This window comes from Gorilla gorilla, chromosome 13, assembly GCF_029281585.2.
Source record: "Gorilla gorilla gorilla isolate KB3781 chromosome 13, NHGRI_mGorGor1-v2.1_pri, whole genome shotgun sequence".
Classification (NCBI taxonomy): domain Eukaryota; kingdom Metazoa; phylum Chordata; class Mammalia; order Primates; family Hominidae; genus Gorilla; species Gorilla gorilla.
In genome coordinates this window covers 110,934,370-110,951,787 of record NC_073237.2, presented here as the reverse complement: position 1 = coordinate 110,951,787, position 17,418 = coordinate 110,934,370, and the positions used below count along the sequence as shown (strand labels likewise).

Genomic DNA, 17,418 nt, shown 5'->3' with positions numbered 1-17,418 from the left:
TTACCACAAGGTTACACAATGGCTTGCTGTAAACTATTTTATGTCTTCTTTTTTTTTTTGAGACGGAGTCTTGCTCTGTCACCCAGGCTGGAGTGTGCAGTGGTGCGATCTCGATCTCAGCTCACTGCAACCTCCAACTCCCAGGCTCAAGCGATTCTCATGCCTCAGCATCCTGAGTAGCTGGGACTACAGGTGCACACCACCACGCCCCAGTAAATTTTTTGTATTTTTAGTAGAGACAGGGTTTCGCTATGTTGGCCAGGCTCGTCTCGAACTCCTGGCCTCAAATGATCCACCGACCTCTGCCTCCCAAAGTGCTGGGATTACAGGTGTGAGCCATATTTTATGCCTTTTATCAGGGCATCCTCTGTAGGTTTACATGACATAAAATTGCCCAGAGGGCAACTGAAGAGCATCACTCTACAATTTGGGAGAGGTAAAGGGAAAAGAATCAGATGGGTAAGATACATAAAAGGTATATAGCTATGAAGTTGTTCAATACTCAGTACACACCGTGGTTAAACACAGATGCAAAAGCTGGATTGCAAGTTTGAATCTTGGCTCCATCACTGCACATCCTTGGGCTGGTTCCTTAACCTCTCTCAGTCTCATATCCCATAAAAAAAAAGAATTAAATTAGTCAATATAAATGTAAAAGTTCTTACAACTAGCTGGCACATAGAAAGCTGTTAGCAGGCTAGGCATGGTGGCTCACATCCATAATCCCAGCACTTTGGGAGGCCAAGGCAGGCAGATCACTTGAGGTCAGCAGTTCGAGACCAGCCTGGCCAACATGGTGAAACCCCATCTCTACTAAAAATACAAAAATTAGCCAGGCGTGGTGGTGGGTGCCTGTAGTCCCAGCTACTCAGGCGGCTGAGGTGGGAGAATCACTTAAACCTGGGAGGTGGAGGTTGCAGTGAGCGGAAATCATGCCACTGCACCCCAGCCTGGGCAACAGAGTAAGGCTCTGTCTCAAAAAAAAAAAAAAAAAAAAAGCTGTTAGCAGTTGTAGCAGAAACATGGTTTTACCCATGGAATATCCATGGGCTCCCCCTTATTTCTTAGCCTCCCTTGTGTTGGGTCGGGACACGTGACCTACACCAATGAGCTGAGAACAAGTGTCATTTGAGGACTGAAGCAGGTGAGAGCTGATGCATGCTTGCCAACTTTTTCTTCCCATCACTGAAATTTCATGGAAGCCATGTGGTGAGATGGTAGAGACACAAACTGGAAGTAATCCAAATCACTGAGCGGCCACATGGAGAACAGTCACCCTGAAGTCACCCAACTTGTATCAGATTTTGTAAGAAATAAACCTTTGTTACATTAAGCCACAGAGATTTCAGAACCTGTCCTGTCCTGACCGATGCAGCTATTATTAAACTTGTAATCAAGAATGATTAGTCTGAGAAAAGGACAGCAAATTTTAGAAAATTAGGAAACATTTGCTGAGTACCTAGAATGTTCCAGACATCTTGTATAGTGCCTTATCTTCTCTAATCTGGGGGTGGTTTTTGGCACCCAGGGGACATTTGACAATATCTGGAGACATTTTTTGTTTCACAACTGAAGGGGTTCTGCTGGCATCTAGTGGGTAGAGGTCAGGGACATTGCTACAAAGCCCTATAATGTATTAAGTGTACAAAAGGAAACCCTCCTGGCCAGGCATGGTGGTTCATACCTGTAATCTCTGCACTCCGGAGTCTGAGGCAGGCAGATGGCTTGAGCCCAAGAGGTTGAAGCTGCAGTGAGCCCTGATCGTCATGCCACTGCACTCCAGCCTGGGTGAAAGAGCGTCTCAAAAAAATAAAACCTCTCTGCTGTTGGTTTCTGTGACTGGCAACATTGGGTTGTTTGGCTCAGTATTAACAGTCAAGCAGTTAAGTAAATAAGCACAACTCCATTAATCCAGAATAAAAATACTGTTGGCAACCCATTTAAACATTGAGTCTAAGCACTTGAACATGAGTGTTGCTTCATGTTTCTCCAGTTTGGGAAATCTGTATTTGCAGTTGGCAGAGATTAGGAGTTGCTACACTTAGCAATAAGGAGAGTAAAGCCTTAACAAAACTGGATACAGTTTGGGACATGTTAAGATGGAGATGTTTACCAGACATCCAAGTCAAAATATCAAATAAGCAATTTAATGACTACAGCTCAAGAGAAATGGGTTTGAGATAGAAATTTGGGTCTTCAGTATAGGTAATAAAGCCTGGAAATGAATGTGGTCTCACCAATAGAATGTTAGAGAAGTCCAAGAACAAAACCTTGGTGATATGGTTTGGCTGTGTCCCCACCCAAGTCTCAACTTCAATTGCATCTCCCAGAATTCCCACGTGTTGTGGGAGGGACCAAGGGGGAGGTAATTGAATCATGGTGGTCAGTCTTTCCTGTGCTGTTCTCATGATAGTGAATAAGTCTCACGAGATCTGATAGGTTTATCAGGCTGCTTTTGCTTCTTCCTCATTTTCTCTTGCCTCCACCATGTAAGAAGTGCCTTTCACCTCCCGCCATGATTCTGAGGCCTCCTCAGCCATGTGGAACTGTTAAGTCCAATTAAACCTCTTTTTCTTCCCAGTCTCAGTTATGTCTTTATCAGCCACATGAAAACGGACTGATACAGTATATTGGTACCAGGAGTGGGGTGCTGCTAAAAAGATAACCAAAAATGTGGAAGCAACTTTGGAACTGGGTAACAGGTAGAGGTTGGAACAGTTTGGAGGGCTCAGAGGAAGACAGGAAAATGTGGGGAAGTTTGGAATTTCCCAGACACTTGTTGAATGGCTTTGCCCAAAATGCTGATACCAATATGAACAATAAGGCCCAGGCTGAGGTGGTCTCAGATGGAGATGAGGAACTTGTTGGGAACCGGAGCAAAGGTGACTCTTGCTATGTTTTAGCAAAGAGACTGGCAGCATTTTACCCCTGCCCTAGTGACTTATGGAACTTTGAACTTGAGAGAAATGATTTAGGGTATCTGGTAGAAATTTCTAAGCAGCAAAACATTCAAGAGGTGACTTGGGTGCTGTTAAAGGCATTCAGTTTTATAAGGGAAGCAGAGCATAAAAGTTTGGAAAATTTGCAGCCTATGTGATAGAAAATTAAAACGCATTTTCTGGGGAGAAATTCAAGCTGGCTGCAGAAATTTGCATAAGTAGCAAGGAGGCTAATGTTAATCCTCAAGACCATAGGGAAAATGTCTCCAGGCCATGTCAGAGACCTTCATGGTCTGGACATGGAATATCTATGTCAGAGCCCATGGATATTCCATGGGTAAAACCATGTTTCTGCTACAACTGCTAACAGCTTTTTTTTCTTTTTTGAGACAGAGCATTACTCTGTTGCCCAGGCTGGGGTGTAGTGGTGTGATCTCAGCTCACTGCAACCTCTGCCTCCCAGGTTCAAGTGATTCTCCCATCTCAGCCCCCTGAGTAGTTGAGACTACGGGCACACACCACCACGCCTGGCTAATTTTTGTATTTTTATTAGAGAGCCCTTCCCATCACAGGCCTGGAGGCTCAGGAAGAAAAAGTGGCTTCGTGAGCCAGGCCCAGGGTCCCTGTGCTGTGTGCAGCCTAGGGACTTGGCACCATGTCCCAGCCCCTCCGGCCATGGCTGGCTGAAAGGGGCCAATGTACAGCTTGGTCTGTGGCTTCAAAGGGTGGAAGCCCCAAGCTTTGGCAGCTTCCATGTGGTGTTGAGCCTGCAGGTGCACAGAAGTCAAGAATTGAGGTTTGGGAACCTCCGCCTAGATTTCAGAAGATGTATGGAAACGCCTAGATACCCAGGCAAAAGTTTGCTGCAGGGGTGGGGCCCTCATGAAGAACCTCTGCTAGGGCAGTGTGGAAGGGAAATGTGGGGTCAGAGCCCCACAGAGAGTCCCTACTGGGGCACTGCCTAGTGGAGCTGTGGGGAGACAGCCACCATCCTCCAGACCCCAGAATGGGATCCACTGATAGCTTGCACCATGCACCTGGAAAAGCCACAGACACTCAACACCAGCCCATGAAAACAGCCAGGAAGGAGACTGTACCCTGCAAAGCCACAGGGACAGAGCTGCCCAAGACCACTGCAGGCTGTACCCTGCAAAGCCACAGGGGCAGAACCCACCTCTTGCATCAGTGTGACCTGGATGTGAGACCTGAAGTCAAAGATCACTTCGGAGCTTTACAATTTGACTGCCCTGCTGGATTTCAGACTTGCATGGGCCCTGTAACCACTTTGTTTTGGCCAATTTCTCCCATTTGGAACAGCTGTATTTACCCAATATCTGTACCCCCATTGTATCTAGGAAGTAACTAGCTTGCTTTTGATTTTATAGGCTCATAGGCGAAGGGACTTGCCTTGTCTCAGATGAGACTTTGTACTGTGGACTTTTGGGTTAATACTGAAGTCTTTGGTGGACTGTTGAGATGGTATGATTGGTTTTGAAATGTGAGGACATGAGATTTGGAGGGGCCAGGGGCAGAATGATATGGTTTGGCTGCATCCCTACCCAAATCTCAACTTGAATTGTATCTCCCAGAATTCCCACGGGTTGTGGGAGGGACCCAGGGGGAGGTAATTAAATCATGGGGGTGTCTTTCTGTGCTATTCTCTAAGTCTCATGAGCTCTGATGGGTTTATGAGGGGTTTCCTCATTTTCTCTTGCCACCACCATGTAAGAAGTGTCTTTTGCCTCCCGCCATGATTCTCAGGCCTCCCTAGCCATGTGGAACTTTAAGTCCAATCAAACCTTTCTCTTCCCTGTCTCGGGTATATCTTTATCAGCAGCGTGAAAAGACTAATAAATTAAGCTGAAGGAGGCCGGATGCAGTGGCTCACACCTGTAATCCCAGCACTTTGGGAGGCCGAGGTGGGCAGATCATGAGGTCGAGATTGAGACCATCCTGGCCAACATGGTGAAACCCTGTCTCTACTAAAAACACAAAAATTAGCTGGCCATGGTGTGGCACACCTGTAGTCCCAGCTACTAGGGAGGCTGAGGCAGGAGAATCACCTGAACCCTGGGAGGCAGAGGTTGCAGTGAGCCGAGATCATGCCACCACACTCCAGCCTGGGCAACAGAACAAAACTCCATCTCAAAAAAAAAAAAAAAAAAAATTGAAGGAAGAATGAGGGAGAGAATGAGAAGCAAGGAAGCAAAATACTGCACGATGGAAGCTAAGTAAAGTGGGCTGGGTGCAGTGGCTCACACCTGTAATCCCAGCACTTTGGAAAGCCAAGGCAGGAGAATCGCTTGAGCCCAGAAGTTTGAGACCAGCCCAGGGAACATGGAGAAACCCTGTCTCTACTAAAAACAGAAAAAGTAGCCAGGTGTGGTGGTGTGTGCCTGTAGTCCTAGGTACTTGGGAGGCTGAGGTGGGCCGACTGAACACAGGACACGGAGGTTGCAGTGAGCTGAGATCACACCAGGCCACTGCACTCCAACCTGGGCCACAGAATGAGACCCTGTCTCAAAAAAAGTGCTTCAAGGAAGGAATGGTCAACCCTGTCAGAGTACTGAAGGTCAAGGAGGAAGAGGATGAGCTTTCTCAACCTGGACCGCATTGCTGATCTTGACATACAGCTTCAGTGGCACAGCAAGCCTTGAGGGTTTTAACAGTAAAAAAAAAAAAAAAAAAAAAAAAACAGGAAAAGCTCATCCAGTCACTCTTTTGAGGAATTCTATTAAAAAGGAACAGAGAAATGAAACAGTAACTAGAGACAGTAGTGGTCTGAAAAATAAAATCCTGAGTCATATTAAATATGAGGGTTTTTAAGGTCATCTAGTTGTATTGTATCAGAACAAGCAAGGAAATCCCATAATGTTCTTTCAACTGTTTTTACCTATAAGAAATTACTTTTGCAACCAAAGACTTTCGGCTAAGATGGCCACAGGACATTTAACTTGTAAGGGCTAGTATGAAGGTACTGCAGGTATAATGCACATCATCTAGCCCACCAGGAAGGAAATATGCTTAATAACTTGCCCCAGGCTGTCCCAGGACAAGGATCTCTAGAGAAAAGACAACCTACAGACTAGTTGCTTGCTGTTTTCCAAAACATTTGTTGGATGAAATCACATGACACACGTATCAGGAACATTTTCTAATTATGTATATAAATGGGTATGTGATATGTGTGCTATTTGTGTGCTAATGTCCTAAGTGAAGTTCTGCAGACCATCTGGGTCAAAGTGCATTTCACATGATCAAAAATGAAGAACCACTGGTTGTCACGGAGACAGGGAAAAAAAAAAGAATGGGGAAAAATGCATGACAGAGTCTTTACTTTTAAATGATTGTCGATACACCAAGTAATACATGTAACAAGTTCTTGAATTCTATCATCTAGTAATTTTGATTAAGAGAAACTAAAAGCAGCCCAAACAATTCCACTAGTATTCACTGTTCTAACCATTAGCAAGAATGGACTGCTTTAAGGCTGGCTGCTGCTTCACACAGGTTACAAAGAACTATTTACTACTTTTTCATAGATAAAGCCCCTGACCTTCAAGAAAGTGTTAGGGAAAAAAATTATTTAATCCCTTCCTTTCTTCAAAGAATTGTTATGTGGTTTTTTTTTTTTTTTTTAACTAGATCTAAGAAAGAAAAAGTCAACACTGATATACATGTTGCTTGAGCCAAAAGACAGGAAAAAAAGACAACATATAACCATTAAATTCCTAAGAAATATGAGGTAAAAAGATGAAATCTTTAGGTAACTTCTAAGTCTGTACAAAAAAGCTAGATTTGCTACTCTCCAAAAAGTGGAAGGACCTATTATATAATATATGGAAATAATTTAATGCCATTTCATAAGAATGTAACTAGAGCTGTGCTAAGCTTCATATTCGTGAGGGCATCTAAAATGCCACTCCACAGAACAGGTGCTTCTCTCTTCTATCCATTTATGCGGTAGTTTTCATGGATTTCTGGCCGAATGTCACAGACAAAAGCCAAGAGGTTGTCCAAGACTTCATCCCTGTTCTGCCGGAAGTATGTCTGGAGGATGGTCATCTTCTCCTGGGTCTCCTTCTCCACTTCAGTGCTGCAACTGCCACGGGATCCCAGTGCCTGGAGATGGGGAGTGATGTCACGGAGGGATTATCAGAACAATGCTCTGGTTGGTCAGGTACATTTTGTAAGCTACTTGTTGACTTTTGGAGAAACCCAGGCTCACCAATCAGTATACTCAGAAGCTGGCAATATGACCTCATGGCTGGAGCACATGTGAGGTATTCTCAGAGTTAACGGGAGCCACATCTACCAAAAGTAAACTACACAGCATTTCCACTGCTAGGAAATTATTCCAAAGACATGTATTCACATCTCTCCTCTAAGAATCTGCTATATAGCCTTAACCAAAGATAGGAATCAACCTAAAAACTCAACTTGCTTCTGTGCAAGAGAACTATTCAGGAATTGCAGTGAACTGTAAAATACAGTTTAAGGAGGGGAAAAAGCAAGATATACAACAGTATCAATGTGGTTAGTATGTTTTTGTACCTGTGGTTTTAAATGTGGGGAGATACAAGGTTTTTAAAAACTCCTAAATAATAATAAACACAAGCCAGTCGTGGTGGTGCATGCCTGTAGTCTCAGCTATTCGAGACTGAAGCAGGAGGATCATGACTTGGAGCCCTACCTGAGCAAAACTGCAAGAAGACCCCATCTCCAAACAAGAATAACAAACACAAGGAAGATACAATTTAGGAGGAATATACAAGGAGTTTCACCATTATTGGTTAGTGTTTTAGTTCTTAAGTTCAACAGTGGATTCACCAGTGTGTCACATCTATTCTTGCAAATATAAATATTCTAGAAGAATAAAAAAAGAAACCTGTTAATAGTGACTGGCTCTGAGGAGGACTGCAGGTCTGAGAGAGAGGAAAACTAATTTCTCATTGCTGCCCCCACACTTTTTTTTTTTTTGAGTTGGAGTCTCGCTCTGTCGCCCAGGCTGGAGTGCAGTGGCGCGATCTCTGCAAGCTCTGCAGAGGCGTTCACTGCAAGCTCCGCCTCCCGGGTTCACGCCATTCTCCTGCCTCAGCCTCCCGAGTAGCTGGGACTACAGGCACCAGCCACCACGCCCGGCTAATTTTTTTTTCTGTATTTTTAGTAGAGACAGGGTTTCACCATATTAGCCAGGATGGTCTCGATCTCCTGACCTCATGATCCATCTGCCTCGGCCTGCCCCTTTTTATTACCTGAATTTTTAGTGTAAACATTTTACCTCTTCAGTTTCTCTTAGCAATTTCACACACACGGACGTGAATTTTCTTTTACTTTCTATGGTCTTCACAATACAGCCAGCTTTTTGTTAACTGCTGTGCCTTCTTTATTAGAACTTAACCTATAACGTTCTGGAAGACGTAACTTTTTTGTCTGACCCTTTTAATTCACCTAACCTGTTCCTGCCTCACTATATATACATATATATATGCTAATAACATCCCTTCATATTTGTATAATATATTAATTTGCAAAGGAGTCTCTCCATTACCTATTCCTCACAACGACCTATAAGGAGGCTATCACTCCATTTTTTTTTCCCAAAGAGATGGGATCTCACTATGTTGCCCAGGATGGCCTCAGACTCCAAGCTCAAGAGATCCCCCTGCAGAGCTGGGACCACAGGTGTGCACCACTGTGCCTGACTTTATCACTCCATTTTCTCTTTTTAAGAGATGGAGTCTCACTCTGTTGCCTAGGCTGGAGTGCAGTGGTACGATCTCGGCTCACTGCAATCTCCACCTCCTGGGCTCAAGCCATCCTCCAACCTGAGCCTCCCGAGTAGCTGGAACTACACGTATACACCACCATGCCCGGCTAATTTCTGTATTTTTTTTGTAGAGTCAGGGTTTCACGATGTTGCCCAGGCAGGTCTTGAACTCCTGGGCTCAAATGATCCACCCACCTTGGCCTCCCAAAATGCTAGCATTACAGGCATGAGCCACTGTGCCCTTAGGGCTCTTCATACTATACTATAACTGTTCATATTACAGGAATCTCCTGGGGCATTTCATTAACAGCTCAGTTGCTAACTCATTCTTTTATGTTCAGAACCCCATTACCTGTTTCTTGAATATAAACCATACGCCAAGCTCCGCTAAGTTGTCTCAAAAACTAAAGAGGTTACAATGGAACACTGCTAGAAAGATTCAGAGCTTGGCTGAGCATGGTAGCTCACACCTCTAATCCCTGCACTTTGGGAGGCTGAGGCAGGTGGATCACCTGAGGTCAGGAGTTCAAGACCAGCCTGGCCAACATGGTGAAACCCTGTCTCTACTAAAAAGACAAAAAAACAAAAAACTGCCGGGCGTGGTGGTGGGCACCTGTAATCCCAGCTACTTGGGAGGCTGAGGCAGGAGAATCACTTGAACCTGGGAGGTGGGGGTTGCAGTGAGCCAAGATCGCGCCATTGCACTCCAGCCTGGGCAACAAGAGTGAAACTGTCTCAAAAAAAAAAAAAAAAAAAGAAAAGAAAGAAAAAAGGAATCAGAGCTTGTGCTTTACAGTGCAATACCAGTACCATCTCTATAATCAACTACAGCCCAGAATGTAAGAATATGAGGGCACATGTCATTGGGACCTCCTAGGCCTGTGCCACGAAAAAGAAAAAAGAATGTAAAAATATGAAGACGGGCCAGGCGTGGTGGCTCACGCCTGTAATCCCAGCATTTTGGGAGGCCAAGGTAGGCGGATCACAAGGTCAGGAGTTCAAGACCAGCCTGGCCAACACAGTGAAACCCCTGTCTCTTCTAAAAATACAAAAATTAGCTGGGCATGGTGGCACACGCCTGTAGTCTCAGCTACTTGGGAGGCTGAGGCAGGAGAATCATTTGAACCTGGGAGGTGGAGGTCGTAGTGAACCGAGATGACGCCACTGTGCTCCAGCCTGGGTGACAGACCAAGACTACATCTTGGACAGGAAAAAAAAAAAAAAGGGGGGCGGGGGGGGGCTGGGCGCAGTGGCTCACACCTGTCATCCTAGCACTCTGGGAGGCCGGGGCAGGCAGATCACCTGCGGTCGGGAGTTCAAGACAAGCCTGACCAACAAGGAGAAACTCCATCTCTACTAAAAATACAAATTTAGCCGGATGTGATGGCGCATGCCTGCAATTTCAGCTACTCGGGAGGTTGAGGTGGAAGAATCGCTGGAACCTGGGAGGCAGAGGTTGCGGTGAGCCGAGATCGTGCCATTGCACTCCAGCCTGGGCAACAAGAGCAAAACTCCCCATCTCAGAAAAAAAAAAAAAAAAAAAAATGAAGATGATGGCTGCCCTGACACAAGGGTATTTCTACATTGTTTTATGAGCAGTCTGACAACTTACAGCACCTATCAGCCCCAGTTCAAGAATCAAAGAAACATGTTAAGTTTTATTTGTATTTGTCTCATTTTTTTGTAGAGACGGGTCTTGGTTTATTGCCCAGGCTGGTTTTGAACTTGCGGCTTCAAGCAGTCCTCCCACCTCAGCCTCCCAAAGTATTGGGATTACAGGTGTGAGTCACTATGCCCAGCCAAGTTTTAATGGCACTGTAATTGCCAAGAACAAAGATGATCCAGCACTTTGGGAGGTTGAGATGTGAGGATCACTTGAGGCCAGGAGTTCGAGACCAGCCAAGGCAACACAGCAAGACCCTATCTCTATAAAAACAAAAAAAAAAATTAGCTGAGCATGATGGATCATGCCTACAGTCCTAGCTACTCAGAAGGCTGGGCAGGGGAGGATTGCTTAAGCCTAGAAGCTCCAGGTTACCGTGAGCTATGATCACACTACTGCACTACAGCCTGAATGACAGAGTGTGACTCTGTCTCTTAAAAAGAAAAAATAAAAAATTGATCAAAATTTTTGCTACTTAATGCAAGGAGGGAGGTATGTGCCTTTACTCACTGGATTTTGGCCTGGAAGTGTGTATGCTGGAACTGCTAGAGGCCACAGTGTAGAATAGAACTTGAGAATGATACAAAGCCAAACACAGAGGTGAGAGAAAGTCCTGAGCATATTATTTAAGCTCTTGGGTTTTTAATTATATAGGCCAATACATCCCATTTAGAATCAGTTTTAATTATATTTTGTTACCTGCACCCAAGAGTCCCGATAGTTTCTTTTCTCTGTGAGGCCCTTATCCATCCTTTCCCCTTTCCACAATTGTCCCTGCCTCCTCTATGCTCTCTGTGATCTGTTTTTGTACTATTATTGTATGCACCATAGTATAGCCTACATCACTGGTAAATGTCTGTACTATATACACTATACTAAAGTGGGGCTCCATGTGATTTATGTTTATGACCCTCACAGCATTTTTCAGTAGTAGCTCTGCATGATTTGCACTGTATTACTGAGTCTCCCTGACCACTGGATGGTAAGCTAGACTCCATGAGGGAAGGGACTATGTCTATTCCTGGTCACAACTGATCCCTAGCATCTAGCACAGTACCTGGCACATGTTAACTGCTTAACAGATACGTGTTAAATGAGTGAATAAATGAAAATTAGGAATCAATATGAATGGAAAAACTGATCATCCTAAAAGACAGATGCCTGAGCAGCCAATAAAACACACAACTACCACATTTTCAAACTTCGACCAGGATCTCTGAGCTATGCTGGATATTCTGAAAGCCTTGGCGGGACAGGGGATCAGAAACTAAAGCAGTAACAAAAACAAATGGTGCCCCACCGCAGCTTCCTTGGCCTTGAATTCTTTCTCCCTCTGCAGGCGGTACTGTTCAATTTCAGCCTGAGCTTCTTCTTTGGCCTGCTTCAGCCTCCGGTTCTTTCCTGTTTTCAAAGGAGAGAGCTATATCAGGAAGTGGTTAAAAGTAGAAAAGCAAGCAGAGACAAGATGGTATATTATAACAATAAGCCAAGAATAAATTATGACACAGTCCGAAAAGATGTGCATGGGAAAGAGGGAATTCAGAGCTAACAAACAGTACAGGTTCCTCCCTCCTATAGGCTGTACTTAACTAGGAAGTGACAAGACAAAAATGAATACCTTCTATAACTACAGCCCATTAAAAAGATGGAAAAAAATTGTAGAATGTGTCAGAATATTCTCTCAATCTCAACTATTAAGAACTAACATAAAATGAGTAACATTAACCATCTAGGGAACTCTTCTCCAGAAGTAAACACCTTAAGTATGCTGCTGATTAAAGCTGCAACCCTACATAGATGCTTAGCAAGAAGGCTAATAAGCTCCCAAGGGACAGCAACATATAATGTAACTAATGAACCAACTATATAATGTAACACTGGAAACTAAAAGCAGTCCCTGTCACAAGGAAGTAAGGACAGTGGTGACTGAGAAGGAATGCTGAATGAGGAGCACTGGACAGTAAGACTGCACAAGTGGCTGAGAGAAGAGGAGACACAGGTATTTTGGTTTCTAGAAGTGAGTGGCTTAACATACAGCTGGAAAAAATCTCTAGGTTTGGTCAGAGTCTACATGAAAACAGACCACAAGGACTGCCAACATATAATCTCTGCTTTGAGTCTCCGCTCACCAATAAAAAAAAAAAGAGAGGGGTTCTAGACCATCAACCTATTTATTTGAGAGCAAAAGACATCCTGCATCTAAAATTAAGCTTTGTTATACAACACTGTACATCACTGTATCCCAACTGTCTAGAGCCCATGCGAATGAGCGAAAATGAACTTAACCTTCCACCTCCTGATTCAGAACAGAACTTTGGACCTGTAATGAAATGACCCCATGACATCAACATTCCCTGACGCTAGTCTGAAACAATTAACAGGTCTCTCTCTAAGCACTCCAAGAACTATTTCTGCAAGTCCACATTCACTCCAGTATTATTTCTGGCCTACTACTGTCTGCTTCGGCCACCTGTACCCGAATCCTTCACATGCTATCTTCCCATCAGCTATAATGGGCTGTATTTCAAAGCTAAAGATACTTTCGAAACCAACAATCTATAAATAACACTCATGGCCTGAACATTATGCAGTAGCTCCGCATGATTTCACAAGACATCACTCCCAACTCCCATGGCTCCCTGCATTTATAACTCAAGATAATACCATTTACTGCCTTTGGCAAACATCTTCAACATTCAATTTTGACAGGGGCCTCTAAAAATCAAAAATATTTAAATAGAAAATCGTATTTCTCTTAAATCTTGTTTTTCTTGGGCCTTACATATGGGAGCCAGTGTTTTGTTTCACGCCAATGAAATATGCCATTAACACAAACTTTTTAAAAATTTTAAGGTCCACGCCGGGCGCGCTGGCTCACGCCTGTAATCCCAGCACTTTGAGAGGCCAAGGTGAGCGGATCACAAGGTCAGGAGTTCGAGACCAACCTGGCCACTATGGTGAAACCCCGTCTCTACTAAAAACACAAAAACTAGCCGGGCATGGTGGCAGGCACCTGTAGTCCCAGCTACTCGGGCGGCTGAGGCAGAAGAATCGCTTGAACCTGGGAGGCAGAGGTTGTAGGGAGCCGAGATCACGCCACTGTCCTCCAGCCCGGGGGCGACAGAGCGAGAATCCATCTCAAAAAAATAAATAAATAAAATATATAAAATAAAATAAAAAATAATAAAAAAATTTAAGGTCCGACTCAATGATTTCATTAAAAAAACTGGATGGGATCATTTTATATACTGCCTCTTCCCAACTCTTAACTGGGCAAATCAACCATAATTATAAATCAAGAAAGGCAAATTTTCAAACTGCAGTTCTTCTGAATACCTCTGTTCCTAACTATTAACAATTCTGAGACAGGCAAGGCGCAGTGGCTCATATCTGTAATCCCAGCACTTTGGGAGGCCGAGAGTCTGAGAAGAACCTGGCCAACATAGTAAAACCCTGTCTCTACTAAAAATACAAAAATTTATTTTTTTATTTATGTATTAATTTATATGTTTTTGTATTTTTAGTAGAGATGGGCATGGTGGTAGACACCTGTAATCCCAGCTACTTGGGAGCCTGAGGCACAAAATCTCGAACTCTGGAGGTGGAGGATGCAGTGAGCCAAGATGGTGCCACTGCACTCTAGCCTGAGTGACAGAATGAGACTCTGTCTCAAAAAAAAAAAAAAAAAAAAAAAAAAAATCTGAGAAGTATGTAAGCCATAAACTAATACTTTGGCTTTTTTTTTTTTTTTTTTTTTTTGAGACGGCGTCTCCCTCTGTCCCCAAGGCTGGAGTGCTGTGGGACAGATCTCCGCTCACTGCAACCTCTGCCTCCTGGGTTCAAGCGTTTCTCCTGTCTCAGCCTCCCAAGTAGCTGGGACTACATGCGCACACCACCACGCCCAGCTAACTTTTGTATTTTTAGTAGACACGGAGTTTCTCCATACTGCCCAGGCTGGTCTCAAACTCTTGATCTCAGGTGATCCACCCACCTCAGCCTCCCAAAGTGCTGGGATTACAGGCGTGAGCCACCACGCCCAGCCAAATTAATACTTTTTAAAACCAATTCACAGCTACCTGACATATACAAAACCCTGCACCAGGCTTGACAGGATAAAGGTATAAAACATAAATCCTACCTGGCTAGGGCACTCAGAATTATTCTTACCATATTCCAAGCATTTTTTCCTGCACTTCCCCAATCTATTCTCCTATCCCTCCCGACAGATACAACTTCTGTTACTGATGAGCCATCAGAACACAAACTGTGAGAAGTCATTCTGGAAATACTCTATCAAGGGCATGACTGGAAATATTCTGGGAAGAACAAAGAACTTTCCAGTCACCGGAGCAAGAACAAAAGGCTTTTTCTCATTCCCAACACCCTCAAAGAAAGCTTTCCAAGTACCACACAACCCCTAACTGCACAAGTAGAGGAGACATGCTTGAAATCTAGTTGGATGTCAGATAGAATAACTCCTATACTAGGAGAAACACCAAGGAATTACTAAGATCAGTATCTTCGCCTTGCATGGAAAAAGAGGCTTCTGAGTCCCAACTATGTTGCTTCCCAGGGTATGGATAAATCATTTCTCTCTGAGCCTCATTTTTACTATCTGTAAAATAGGGATAGAAGCATCTTTCTCACCAGACGGGAAACTGGATACATAAAGTTAAATGAGACATAGTTTCTGTTCTCCAGAAGCTTAGTCTAGTGACTGAGCCATATAAACAAACAGGTTATTGCACGGCAGTGGCAGAAATCAGCACTTGGGAGGGACTCCAAGCCTAGTCCGGGGGACAAGCATGAGTCAGGAAAGGCTTCCCGGGAAGAAGTGTTTCCTAAATTTTGAGGTCTGATGGAAGACTAAGGGTCAGAGAACAAAGGGGAGGAGAATTGGAAAAGGCTTCTCACGTCAGAAGAAACAGCGTGTGCAAAAACCTGCAGGTGAAAGAAATCATGGTGCTTCTGAGGGACCACAACGATTCAGTATAGCTGGAGGAAAGCACCAGGCCTGACCCACAAGAGCCTCCCCAACTTCATTAAGGAATCTGAGCTTTCTTCTGCAGGCACTAAACGTTTGACTACAAAGGCGGTAGGGAAATCACATCTGCACTTATTTATTTATGTTGTTCCTTACCAGCAGGAAGTCACATATTTGCATTTTAGAAGGATGACTGATTGCAGAGAGGAGAATGGATTGACTGGAGGGGACCAGAACGGGTTCTTCCACTCCCCAGTCTAGATTAAACTCACCTGTTAAATTCTTTAGCAACCTTACATTTCTCCCCTCCAGGCTTCATCTCTCCTGCAATTAATTAACTGACCCAATACCTGCTTCCTTCACTGCGACACTGAATGCCACGTTAGGGGAGACAACTGATGCACTGGGCACTGCGCTTGCCACATATTAGACAGAAACACACACACACACACACACACTGCGCTTGCCACATATTAAACACACACACACGCACACACACGCCAACGATTTAGACAACTACCGTACCTTTAGAGAAACTGGTGTCCTGGACTAAGACGCTGGTAGTAGACATGGGGGAAAAAGTGAAAGATACGCAAGCCTTGGCGACTGAGACTAAACGAGGGAGGGAGAAGAGGCAAGCAGGACTCCAGGTTTCTAGACCAAGCAACTGTGTGGATGCTGGCTCCCTTCACCGAGACTGACCACCCCAGAGCAGTTAAGTGGGAGAGGGGAAGAACAAAGAGCTCTGTTTGGAGAGCCCATTTCACAAGCCTCCAGGCCCCAAGGACGGTAACCCATTATTGTTTCCACGCCCAATTTACCATCTCACATCGTGGCTTCCAGGCGATCCGCAAGCCTTCCAGAGCCTCAGCTCCTCAAAACTTCGAAACACACAACCTTCCGCGACTATACCCACGCCCGCACCCCGCAGTTTTTCGGGCCTAATCTACCCACCACCTGCGGCCCAGCGGTCTTTCTTCGACTCGCGCCACGCCGGGCAGCCCCACCCTGAAACTCACTTTTGCGGGCCTCGGACACCTTCTCGGCTGCCCGCTTCTCGGCCTGCAGCAGCTGCTGAATCCCCTGCGACTGACTAGCCATGGCGGCAGCGATTCTGAGAGCAAGGCAAGCGACCTAAGGCACCTCGAAGGCCCCTTGGGTCAGCTGACACAGCCGCCCACAATCTGCGCTTGCTCCTTGCGCCTGCGCTTCGCCCCGTTGTCACGTGACCGCGCAGCGTAGCATCAGCTGACCGCTCTTGAACTTCTGTGATTCGGCAGAGATGGGGCGGGGCGGGGCTGAGGAGAAAGGAGCGGAGCTCCTCGACTGCGCCTGTGCAGTCTACTGCGCAGTACTCCACTCTACTCTGTCCGCTCCCTGGCCTCTTTTAATGGCTACGCTGTCGCAGGTTCACTCCGTAGCCGCCCTGCCACATATAGTCTCTGTTTGCAGTATGCTCACATTAACGTCAAGAGAGGAGGGGCCAAGTCAAATCACTTTCCTCCTACTCTCCACACTGCTCTACTCCCTCCCTTTCTGGGACTTTCTTTGGCACTCAAAATTTTATCAGGGGGTAGTTTAGGAAGATTCTTGCCAGTTCCGGGGATAGAGTCTTGGGGTGCCAGTTAGGAGACTCGGGATCAAGTCTGCCGCTAACCTGTGTGATTTTGGGCAGGTCGCTATCCTTTTCTGAACCCGAGTTCAGGAATGGACTGGACTGTTTCCCATAAATATTTGATGAAAGCCTGCTGTGATCCTAGTCCACTGTTGATACCGAGGACATAGCAGAGAGCAGGGCAAACAAAGTCCCGGCGGAGCTCACAGTTTATGGACACAGACAGGTTAATTAAAATAAATAGACAATTACGAACTGTGATAAAGTCATGAAGGAAAAATGCAGGGTGCCGTAAGAAGGAACCTTTAGTAAGGGGAGAGGAATATGGAGGTGTCTCTGAATGCTGTACCAAGGAAGTGGTGTTTAAGATCTGAAGGCCAGGCGCAGTGGCTCACGAGCCTGTAATCCCAGCACTTTGAGAGGCCGAGGCGGGTGGATCACTTCAGG

At 45.0% G+C, this 17,418-nt stretch overlaps 1 protein-coding gene across 1 annotated transcript; it reads right to left on the bottom strand.

Annotated features, from left to right (window-relative positions):
- Positions 1-6,257: 6,257 nt before the first annotated feature.
- On the bottom strand, positions 6,258-16,597 carry ATP6V1G1 (ATPase H+ transporting V1 subunit G1). Its single transcript, XM_004048501.5, has 3 exons — positions 16,376-16,597; positions 11,673-11,773; positions 6,258-7,061 (listed from the first exon to the last, which is right to left on the bottom strand). Exons 1-3 carry the CDS (start codon positions 16,455-16,457, stop codon positions 6,888-6,890), a joined length of 357 nt encoding a protein of 118 aa, XP_004048549.1. The 5' UTR covers positions 16,458-16,597; the 3' UTR covers positions 6,258-6,887.
- Between the last annotated feature and the right edge of the window lie 821 nt (positions 16,598-17,418).

Coding starts and splice junctions, on each gene's coding strand:
- ATP6V1G1 (XM_004048501.5), bottom strand. CDS start 16,457: ATGGCTAGTCAGTCGCAGGGGATTCAGCAGCTGCTGCAGGCCGAGAAG. Junction 11,774..16,375: donor GGTGTCCGAGGCCCGCAAAA/GTGAGTTTCAGG, acceptor CTTTGAAAACAG/GAAAGAACCGGAGGCTGAAG. Junction 7,062..11,672: donor TCAAGGCCAAGGAAGCTGCG/GTGGGGCACCAT, acceptor CCCCATCTCCAG/GCACTGGGATCCCGTGGCAG.